The sequence below is a fragment of the Hylobates moloch genome, unplaced genomic scaffold (assembly GCF_009828535.3).
Source record: "Hylobates moloch isolate HMO894 unplaced genomic scaffold, HMol_V3 SCAFFOLD_5, whole genome shotgun sequence".
NCBI lineage: Eukaryota > Metazoa > Chordata > Mammalia > Primates > Hylobatidae > Hylobates > Hylobates moloch.
In genome coordinates, this window is record NW_026652280.1 from 32,496,854 (window position 1) to 32,509,021 (window position 12,168).

Sequence of the window (12,168 nt, forward strand, 5' to 3'; positions counted from 1 at the left end):
GGATGGTCAAATTTGGTAGGCACGTTTATTCTTATAGATAAGATCATACCCGCCATTTAGGAACCTCAGAGAACATTGTGTTCAAATATTCCACCAAAAGCAGGCAACATTTCTACAACACCCTGGGAATGGACACCACTGATAATGGGCATAATAGACATGTACCCCTGAGCTTTTCTGTTATGTAATCATCACAGTCATTCTTTGTGGTTCATCTGCTACCCATTTTACAGATGAAGAAACTGAGGCTGAAAGACTGAGTGACTTCTCTGAGGTCACACAGCTAACAAGCAGCAGGGCCAGGATTTGACCATAGGTTCTTTGAGTCGAAACCCTATGCTGTTTCCACTGCCTCACATTGTTTCTCCCTCTCTGAATATTTTTAAGTGAAAAGGAGCTTATTCTTCGTGAAGATGCCCATTGCATTACGGGGGCAGCTTGGATCTTATTCTAAGTGTCTCAAGCTTCTATCAGCTCATGGTAAGACCTGGTCTACAAGATGGCAATGTGGTGGGCCCTTGACCTACATGTGCCCCTCTCCAGGGCAGCTGACCTGGCTCAGCACACTGTACTCCAGCTCTGTGTGCAGCTCCAAGGCCCTGCTCTTGCTCACAGGAGGCAGCCAGTGGTAGATCATGGCCTGCCTGGCCTCCCGGCTGGGGAGATCAACCAGAATCCTCTTCTCCAGGCGGCGTAACATGGCACAGTCCAGCTCCCTGAAATCACACCAGAAATGGAGCTGGACAGTGCTGCAAACACACTTCCTGAACAACAACTGTACTTTAAGAACAATTTAGCATTGCAGGAAGCAATTCTGCATTTTAACTGTCACTCTACATCTATGCCTTGAGTGGATGGGACAATTACTTAATATTATTTGGAGAAAGAATTGGTGAGACAGAGAAGTGAGGGAGGGAAGGAAGGGAAGAGAGGGAGGAAAGCAGGAAGGAGAAGAAAGGGAAGGAAGGAAGGATGAATGGAAGAAAAGAAAACATTCTCAGAACTAATGAAAAGGAAGTAATTTTAGGTGACTTAATTTGGGGTACAAAAACCAACTAACAACCAGCAATCATGAGTATTCTCATTGCAGTTGTAACATGAATTATTTAATCCAATCTTGCCAGTGAGTAAATTATTGCTGGCAATAACTTGGGCACTCTAAGTACATTAATTCTTCCAAAATTCTCAGTCCTTCTGGAGTGAATGACCCCCCTCACTTCATTACATTGGTGAACTTAGCACCACTGGCCCTTCCCGGGTGTCCAATGCAAATACGGCCCTTTCAGACACTCACTTTTACTCCTCCCAAAACTGTCAGGCCAAGTTTATGTGATTTTGCATCCACAGGCCATTTCCTTAAACTTCTTGATACGGTTTGGCTCTGTGTCCCCACCCAAATCTCATCTTGAATTGTAATCACATAATTCCCACGTGTTGCGGGAGGGAGCCAGTGGGAGATAATTTGAATCATGGGGGCAATTTCCACCATGCATGCTGTTCGCATGGTAGTGAGTAAGTCTCATGAGGTCTGATGGTTTTATCAGGGGTTTCCGCTTTTTGCATCTTCCCCATTTTCTCTTGCTGCCACCATGTAAGAAGTGCCTTTTGCCCCCCGCCATGATTCTGAGGCTCCCCATCCATGTGAAACTGCAAGTCCAATTAATTTTTTTTCTTCCCAGTCTTGGATATGTCTTCACCAGCAGCATGAAAATGGACTAATACACTTTTTTTTTTGAGACGGAGTCTCGCTCTGTTGCCACGCTGGAGTGCAATGGCTTTCAAGCTAATATAAAAGTAGAATAAAACAATTGAACATCCATATACATACCATCTTGACTCAACACCAGTATTCTTCTATATCTGCTTCATATCTCTTTATCTACCTATTCTTGCTAAATTATTTCAAAGTAATTTATATCATGACACGTCATCCCTAAATATTTTAGCATGCATTTCCAAAGAAGGGCATTTGCTTACATAGACACAATATCATTATGACACCTGGCAAAACTGATTCTGTAATGTGTCTAATGCTCAGTCCATATTCAGATTTCTCCAGTCAGGGTGGAGGGTGGGAGGAGGAGAGGATCAGGAAAAACAACTAATGGGTACTAGGCTTAATACCTGGGTGATGAAATAATCTGTACAACAAACCCCCATGACACAAGTTCACCTGTACAACCTGCACATGTATCCCTGAGCTTAAATAAAAGTTAAAAAAATAAAATACTCCAACCATCCCCAAAATATCTTCCATCATTTTCTGACAAAATCCAGTGAACAAATATGCATTATGTATGGTTATGTGTCTTAAATCTCTTTTTAATCTCAGCCAGCCTGCTTGCCCTACACCCGTTTTGAAAAAACAGGGCCAGCTGGAGAATGTCGCACATTCTGAATTTGTCTGATGCTTTCCTTGTGATACATGAAACTGGTTCCTCTATTCCCTGTCTCTAAGAGGGAAGTTCTAAAAGCTTAATGAGATTTAGGGTAAATATTTTTTGGCAAGCATATTGCATAGATGATGATGTGTTTTCATATTCATCAGGATCCACACATCTGTGTATCTCACTGTCGGTGTGGTGTTTGATTTTCTGGTGGCCATTGAACTCTCCGTTGTAAAGAAAAACATCTTCTCAGTTTATTCGGAGGCGGAGCCAAGATGTCCGAATAGGAACAGCTCCGGTCTCCAGCTCCCAGCCCCAGCGACACAGAAGACGGATGATTTCTGCATTTCTGCTTGAGGTACCGGTTTCATCTCACTAGGGAGTGCCTAACAGTGGGTGCAGGACAGTCGGTGAAGCGCACTGTGCGCGAGCCGAAGCAGGGCGAGGCATTACCTCACTCGGGAAGCGCAAGGGGTCAGGGAGTTCCCTTTCCTAGTCAAAGAAAGGGGAAACAGACGGCACCTGGAATATCGGGTCAGTCCCACCCCAATACTGCGCTTTTCCAACGGGCCTGGAAAACGGCACACTAGGAGATTGTGTCCCGCACCTGGCTCGGAGGGTCCTGTGCCCTCAGAGTCTCGCTGATTGCTAGCACAGCAGTCTGAGATCAAGCTGCAAGGCGGCAGCGAGGCTGGGGGAGGGGCGCCCGCCATTGCCCAGGCTTGCTTAGGTAAACAAAGCAGCCAGGAAGCTCGAACTGGGTGGAGCCCACCACAGCTCAAGGAGGCCTGCCTGCCTCTATAGGCTCCACCTCTGGGGGCAGGGCACAGACAAACAAAAACTCAGCAAGAACCTCCACAGACTTAAAGGTCCCTGTCTGACTGACAGCTTTGAAGAGAGTAGTGGTTCTCCCAGCACGCAGCTGGAGATCTGAGAACGGACAGACTGCCTCCTAAAGTGGGTCCCTCACCCCTGAGCAGCCTAACTGGGAGGCACCCCCCCAGTAGGGACAGACTGACACCTCATTCAACCGGGTACTCCTCTGAGACAAAACTTTCAGACGAACTATCAGACAGCTGAATTTGTGGTCTCACGAAAATCCGCTGTTCGGCAGCCACCGCTGCTGACACCCAGCCAAACAGGGTCTGGAGTGGACCTCTAGTAAACTCCAACAGGCCTGCAGCTGAGGGTCCTGTCTGGTAGAAGGAAAACTAACAAACAGAAAGGACATCCACACCAAAAACCCATCTGTACATCACCATCATCAAAGACCAAAAGTAGATAAAACCACAAAGATGGGGAAAAAGCAGAACAAAAAAACTGGAAACTCTAAAAAACAGAGCACCTCTCCTCCTCCAAAGGAACGCAGTTCCTCACCAGCAACGGAACAAAGCTGGATGGAGGATGACTTTGATGAGTTGAGAGAAGAAGGCTTCAGACGATCAAACTACTCTGAGCTACGAGAGGAAATTCAAAACAATAGCAAAGAAGTTAAAAACTTTGAAAAAATATTAGAAGAATGGATAACTAGAATAACCAATGGAGAGAAGGGCTTAAAGGAGCTGATGGAGCTGAAAGGCAAGTTTCGAGAACTACGCGAAGATTGCAGAAGCCTCAGTAGCAGATGCGATCAACTGGAAGAAAGGGTATCGCTGATGGAAGATGAAATGAATGAAATGAAGAGAGAAGGGAAGTTTAGAGAAAAAAGAATAAAAAGAAATGAACAAAGCCTCCGAGAAATTTGGGACTATGTGAAAAGACCAAACCTACGTCTGATTGGTGTACCTGAAAATGATGGGGAGAATGGAACCAAGTTGGAAAACACTCTGCAAGATATTATCCAGGAGAACTTCCCCAATCTAGCAAGGCAGGCCAGCATTCAGATTCAGGAAATACAGAGAACGCCACAAAGATACTCCTCGAGAAGGGCAACTCCAAGACACATAATTGTCAGATTCACCAAAGTTGAAATGAAGGGAAAAATGTTAAGGGCAGCCAGAGAGAAAGGTCGGATTACCCACAAAGGGAAGCCCATCAGACTAACAGCTGATCTCTCAGCAGAAACTCTACAAGCCAGAAGAGAGTGGGGGCCGATATTCAACATTCTTAAAGAAAAGAATTTTCAACCCAGAATTTGCTATCCCGCCAAACTAAGCTTCATAAGTGAAGGAGAAATAAAATACTTTACAGACAAGCAAACGCTGAGTGATTTTGTCACCACCAGGCCTGCCCTAAAAGAGCTCCTGAAGGAAGCACTAAACATGGAAAGGAACAACCGGTACCAGCCACTGCAAAAACATGCCAAATTGTAAAGACCATCGAGGCTAGGAAGAAACAATAACAACTAATGAGCAAAATAACCAACTAACATCATAATGACAGGATCAGATTCACACATAACAATATTAACGTTAAATGTAAATGGGCTAAATGCTCCAATCAAAAGACACAGACTGGCAAACTGGATAAGGAGTCAGGACCCATCAGTGTGCTGTATTCAGGAAACCCATCTCACGTGCAGAGACACACATAGACTCAAAATAAAGGGATGGAGGAAGATCTATCAAGCAACTGGAAAACAAAAAAAGGCTGGGGTTGCAATCCTAGTCTCTGATAAAATAGACTTTAAACCAACAAAGATCAAAAGAGACAAAGAAGGCCATTACATAATGGTAAAGGGATCAATTCAACAAGAAGAGCTAACTATCCTAAATATATATGCACCCAACACAGGAGCACCCAGATTCATAAAGCAAGTCCTCAGTGACCTACAAAGGGACTTAAACTCCCACACAATAATAATGGGAGATTTTAACACCCCACTGTCAACATTAGACAGATAAACGAGACAGAAAGTTAACAAGGATATCCAGGAATTGAACTCAGCTCCACATAAAGTGGACCTAATAGACATCTACAGAACTCTCCACCCCAAGTTAACAGAATATACATTTTTTTCAGCACCACACCACACCTATTCCAAAATTGACCACATAGTTGGAAGTAAAGCTCTCCTCAGCAAAAGTAAAAGAACAGAAATTATAACAAGCTGTCTCTCAGACCACAGTGCAATCAAACTAGAACTCAGGATTAAGAAATTCACTCAAAACCGCTCAACTACATGGAAACTGAACAACCTGCTCCTGAATGACTATTGGGTACATAATGAAATGAAGGCAGAAATAAAGATGTTCTTTGAAACCAACGAGAACAAAGATACAACATACCAGAATCTCTGGGACACATTCAAAGCAGTGTGTAGAGGGAAATTTATAGCACTAAATGCCCACAAGAGAAAGCAGGAAAGATCCAAAATTGACACCCTAACATCACAATTAAAAGAACTAGAAAAGCAAGAGCAAACACATTCAAAAGCTAGCAGAAGGCTAGAAATAACTAAAATCAGAGCAGAACTGAAGGAAATAGAGACACAAAAAACCCTTCAAAAAATTAATGAATCCAGGAGCTGGTTTTTTGAAAAGATCAACAAAATTGATGGACCGCTAGCAAGACTAATAAAGAAGAAAAGAGAGAAGAATCAAATAGATGCAATAAAAAACGAAAAAGGGGATATCACCACCGTTCCCACAGAAATACAATCTACCATCAGAGAATACTACAAACACCTCTATGCAAATAAACTAGAAAATCTAGAAGAAATGGATAAATTCCTTGACAAATACACCCTCCCAAGACTAAACCAGGAAGAAGTTGAATCTCTGAATAGACCAATAACAGGTTCTGAAATTGTGGCAATAATCAATAGCTTACCAACCAAAAAGAGTCCAGGACCTGATGGATTCACAGCTGAATTCTACCAGAGGTACAAGGAGGAACTGGTACCATTCCTTCTGAAACTATTCCAATCGATAGAAAAAGAGGGAATCCTCCCTAACACATTTTATGAAGCCAGCATCGTCCTGATACCAAAACCTGGCAGAGACATAACCAAAAAAGAGAATTTCAGACCAATATCCTTGATGAACATTGATGCAAAAATCCTCAATAAAATACTGGCAAACCGAATCCAGCAGCACATCAAAAAGCTTATCCACCATGATCAAGTGGGCTTCATCCCTGGGATGCAAGGCTGGTTCAACATACGCAAATCAATAAATGTAATCCAGCATATAAACAGAACCAAAGACAAAAACCACATGATTATCTCAATAGATGCAGAAAAGGCCTTTGACAAAATTCAACAACCCTTCATGCTAAAAACTCTCAATAAATTAGGTATTGATGGGACGTATCTCAAGATAATAAGAGCTATCTATGACAAACCCACAGCCAATATCATACTGAATGGGCAAAAACTGGAAGCATTCCCTCTGAAAACTGGCACAAGACAGGGATGCCCTCTCTCACCGCTCCTATTCAACATAGTGCTGGAAGTTCTGGCCAGAGCAATCAGGCAGGAGAAGGAAATAAAGGGTATTCAACTAGGAAAAGAGGAAGTCAAATTGTCCCTGTTTGCAGATGACATGATTGTATATCTAGAAAACCCCACTGTCTCAGCCCAAAATCTCCTTAAGCTGATTAGCAACTTCAGCAAAGTCTCAGGATACAAAATTAATGTACAAAAATCACAAGCATTCTTGTACACCAATAACAGACAAACAGAGAGCCAAATCATGAGTGAACTCCCATTCACAATTGCTTCAAAGAGAATAAAATACCTAGGAATCCAACTTACAAGGGATGTGAAGGACCTCTTCAAGGAGAACTACAAACCACTGCTCAATGAAATAAAAGAGGATACAAACAAATGGAAGAACATTCCATGCTCATGGGTTGGAAGAATCAATATCGTGAAAATGGCCATACTGCCCAAGGTCATTTATAGATTCAATGCCATCCCCATCAAGCTACCAATGACTTTCTTCACAGAATTGGAAAAAACTACTTTAAAGTTCATATGGAACCAAAAAAGAGCCCGCATCACCAAGTCAATCCTAAGCCAAAAGAACAAAGCTGGAGGCATCACGCTACCTGACTTTAAACTATACTACAAGGCTACAGTAACCAAAACAGCATGGTACTGGTACCACAACAGAGACATAGATCAATGGAACAGAACAGAGCCCTCAGAAATGACACCGCATAGCTACAACTATCTGATCTTTGACAAACCTGACAAAAACAAGAAATGGGGAAAGGATTCCCTATTTAGTAAATGGTGCTGGGAAAACTGGCTAGCCATATGTAGAAAGCTGAAACTGGATCCCTTCCTTACACCTTATACAAAAATTAATTCAAGATGGATTAAAGACTTATATGTTAGACCTAAAACCATTAAAATCCTACAAGAAAACCTAGGGAATACCATTCAGGACATAGGCGTGGGCAAGGACTTCATGTCTAAAACACCAAAAGCAATGGCAACAAAAGCAAAAATCGACAAATGGGATCTCATTAAACTAAAGAGCTTCTGCACAGCAAAAGAAACTATCATCAGAGTGAACAGGCAACCTACAGAATGGGAGAAAATTTTTGCAACCTACTCATCTGACAAAGGGCTAATATCCAGAATCTACAATGAACTCAAACAAATTTACAAGAAAAAAACAAACAACCCCATCAAAAAGTGGGCAGAGGACATGAACAGACACTTCTCAAAAGAAGACATTTATGCAGCCAAAAAACACATGAAGAAATGCTCATCATCACTGGCCATCAGAGAAATGCAAATCAAAACCACAGTGAGATACCATCTCACACCAGTTAGAATGGCCATCATTAAAAAATCAGGAAACAATAGGTGCTGGAGAGGATGTGGAGAAATAGGAACACTTTTACACTGTTGGTGGGACTGTAAACTAGTTCAACCATTGTGGAAGTCAGTGTGGCGATTCCTCAGGGATCTCGAACTAGAAATACCATTTGACCCAGCCATCCCATTACTGGGTATATACCCAAAGGACTATAAATCATGCTGCTATAAAGACACATGCACACGTATGTTTATTGCAGCACTATTCACAATAGCAAAGAGTTGGAACCAACCCAAATGTCCAACAACGATAGACTGGATTAAGAAAATGTGGCACATATACACCATGGAATACTATGCAGCCATAAAAAATGATGAATTCGTGTCCTTTGTAGGGACATGGATGAAACTGGAAAACATCATTCTCAGTAAACTATCGCAAGGACAAAAAACCAAACACCACATGTTCTCACTCATAGGTGGGAATTGAACAATGAGAACTCATGGACACAGGAAGCACTCATAGGTGGGAATTGAACAATGAGAACTCATGGACACAGGAAGAGGAACATCACACTCCGGGGTCTGTTGTGGGGTGGGGGAAGGGGGGAGGGACAGCATTAGGAGATACACCTAATGCTAAATGACGAGTTAATGGGTGCAGGAAATCAACATGGCACATGGATACATATGTAACAAACCTGCACATTGTGCACATGTACCCTAAAACCCTAAAGTATAATTAAAAAAATAAAAAATGAAAAATAAAAAAAAAAAAGAAAAACATCTTCTCTCAGCAAGTAGTGAGTATTCTGTGTACAATACTTTGACACCATAGGAATACCCAATTCCCTATACCCTTTCAACTAATGGTTTTAGCATCTATTAATGATCTTTGTCTGAATCAATTATTTCACTAGAGGTTGCAAATGCTGATTAAACACATACCCACATACACACACACAGTTGGATTTTTTTTTTTTTTTTTTTTGAGCCAGGGTCTTCCTCTGTTGCCCAGGCTGGAGTGCAGTGGTGCCATCTCAGCTCACTGCAACCTACATCTCCTGGACTCAAGCAATCCTTCTGCCTCAGCCCCCCAAGTAGCTGGGACTACAGGTGCGAGCCCGGCTAATATTTTTTGGACGAAGTTTCACCATGTTAACCATGCTGGTCTTGAACTACTGAGCTCAAGCAGTCCACCCGCCTCAGCCTCCCAAAGTGCTAGGATTACAGGTGTGAGCCACCACGCCCGGCCTGGATTTTTCATTCCAAATACATTATTTGGAGTTATTATGAAATTACATAGCACTATTATGTAAAGCAGAGCTTTCCCTCATCAGCTGAGGCTATTTGGTTACTCTAAATTACCATTCCTATTATCAATAGATCATCTTCAGTGTGAGTCTGTGAACTGTTTATTTGATTTTCTAGGATAGAAATTAGGAAATTCCTGTATGTTAGCCTAACCATTGATAAAGAGTAACAATGAGCTGAGTGCGGTACTCACACCTGTAATCCCAGCCCTTGGGGAAGCTGAGGTAGAAGATTCGCTGACTATGCTGGGCAACATAGTGAGACCCTGTCTCTGCCCAATATAAATAAAATTGGCCGGGTGTGGTGATGCACGGCTGTAGTCTCAGCTACTTGAGAGGCTGAGGTAGGAGAGTCACCTGAGCCCAGGAAGCTGAGGTTGTAGTGAGCCGAGATCACACTACTGCACTCCAGCCTGAGTGATAGAAATACATTTTTTTAAAAATAAAATAAAATTTTAAATATTTTTTAAAAAAGAGTAACAATGAAAACATCATCACCAGGCATTTCTCACTCATAAAAACACTGAGAATATCTAAACTGTCTTCCCATTTTTTCTTATTTTCATTCTGAATCTATGTTACAATATTTCTTTTTAAATTGAAAAAATTGAAAACATACTTCCAGGGAACATATCTGAATCCTAAATCACAGCAACCAGATTTCTTTAAGGAGTGTGTCTTTTCCTCTCCTATTGTTCATCTAACCCTGAGCTGAGAATCCGTAGTCCAGGGGTGCCTTACCGACAGTAACAATGACCTATTTCTTTTTTGCATTTGCTTTGTTCTTTTATCAGTCTCACCCTGTTGACATTCATCGCACATCAGAGACTCAGCCACCTCTTCCCTTGAACAATCATTCCCCCTCTCAAGGCACATTTATATTCAAGGCACAGGGTCAAGGAAAAGAAAAAAAAACACGCTTCACAGCAGAACTTTGCCTAGCACTCCAATTGAGGATGTGCTCATCTTTGCTTCAAATGGTTTCTTCCTTGTTCATACTCAGCAATAATATACAGCCAGCAGGCAGCAAGAATGATGCTGTTCCTCTCTACTGGTCAGCACCCACACCACACCAGTTGTTCAATATTTTGAATATCAGCCCTGCATATAAGCCACAAAAATATGTTATCCTTCATACCCAAGGATGTTCCAACAGAAGGCTGTCTGTGTTACTAAGGTTGAAATAAAAACACTGTATTAGTCCATTCTCACACTGCTATGAAGAAATACTTGAGACTGGGTAATTTATAAAGGAAAGGGGTTTAATTGACTCACAGTTCCACATGGCTGGGAGGCCTCAAGAAACTGACAATCATGATGGGAAGCAAAGGAGAGAGGCAGGCATCTTCTTTACAGAGTGGCAGGACAGAGTGAGTGCTTATAAAACCATCAAGGTGCAGTGAGATCTCATGAGAACAGCATAGGGGAAACCGCCCCTATGATTCAGTTGTCTCCACCCGGTCCCATCCTTGACAGGGGGGTGGGGCGGGGGGATTATGAGGATTATAATCGAAGATGAAATTTTGGGTGGGGACCAGCCAAACCATATTACACTTCATTGATGATGAACTTTAAATTAACTAAGACTGCACTTAAATTTGGGGATAAACACAATCACCTCTGCTTCCTCCTACTAAACACCACTGAAAGGGTTTTTTAATGGCATAAACCCACAAAAGCAAAGAGAATTGGAGAACTGATTGAAGCAAAGATTTGAAAGCTGGGAAGCATCATGATGAGTAAAAGAAACAGTAGAACTGAGAAGCTGCTTTCTAAATCAGCAGTAAAGAAAGTCAAGAAATAACCTGAGTCACAGAAACCCCAAGAGACTTGGCAGTATCTTCTACCTTTAGAGGTGAGGGTGAAGCTGGGTTGAAAATAGGGGGTTTGATTGCCAATTTCTATAAAAAAGAGTTGGATCGCAGATTTCCACCCCCTCCAGTAGCAGGGAAACTGCCTCTGCCATACCTTGGCAGAGGGTAAAATGCAGGGTCTCCAGGCTGGGAAACACCAGGCTCAGTTGAAAATAGTGTACTGTATTGAAGCAATGAGATACCGACTATCCCCAGACTATTAGCAGCCAAACTCTTGCCTTTCAGGCAGGAGATTGCAAGCATCGTCACTTGGCAATCTGACCAGCCAAAGAGAAAGACCCTAAGGACATTGATATTGGGAGTTCCCAACACGATAACCCAGTCAAATCTCAATACATGGAGCCCACAGTTGGCAAGCCTTTCCCACATGCACAGAGCTTCCTGTGGGTTTTGTTAATGTACCCCTCTCATAAACATTAGGCGCCAAGAAGATCTACATCTGTGGAACTCCTCTAACTTGAAGACAGAGCCCAACACAAATAAATGGGGGAAAATAAAAAGAATCTTGGAGAAAACAGAATTCTTCAGGGAAATGAAACTTCAAAAATTAGTATTCTCAGAAAGATGTAAGAAAATATTGCCATGAAACAAGAAGAGTGTCTTAGTCCATTTTGAACTGCTATAACAAAATACCTGAGACCGGGTAATTTATAAAGGACAGAAATTTCATAATTTGTCATTTTGGAGGGTGAGAGACCAAGATCAAAGCACCAGCAGGTTTGGTGTCTGGTGAGAGCCTGGTCTCTGCTTCCAAGATGGCACATCCTCAAGAGGGGGAAACAACGTGTCTTTGCATGATGGCCAGTGGAAGGCAAAAAAGAGACCAAACTACCTCCATCATGCCTTTTTATAATGGCATTAATCTGTTCATGACGGTGGAG

General features: G+C 42.2%; 1 protein-coding gene and 1 long non-coding RNA gene across 5 annotated transcripts in view; one reads left to right on the plus strand and one right to left on the minus strand.

Moving 5' to 3' along the window:
• KATNAL2 (katanin catalytic subunit A1 like 2) overlaps positions 1–12,168 on the minus strand; it is a 132,767-nt gene that overhangs the window by 2,284 nt on the left and 118,315 nt on the right. For all 3 annotated transcript variants that reach the window (XM_032152389.2, XM_032152388.2, XM_058438385.1), the window contains one exon: positions 554–716. In XM_032152389.2, the coding sequence (XP_032008280.1) occupies positions 554–716 (163 nt within the window). The remainder of the gene's footprint in view (positions 1–553; positions 717–12,168) is intronic.
• LOC116468572 (uncharacterized) overlaps positions 1–12,168 on the plus strand; it is a 57,316-nt gene that overhangs the window by 992 nt on the left and 44,156 nt on the right. For both annotated transcript variants that reach the window (XR_009213475.1, XR_009213476.1), the window contains exon 2: positions 388–480. This is a non-coding gene — a long non-coding RNA (uncharacterized LOC116468572). The remainder of the gene's footprint in view (positions 1–387; positions 481–12,168) is intronic.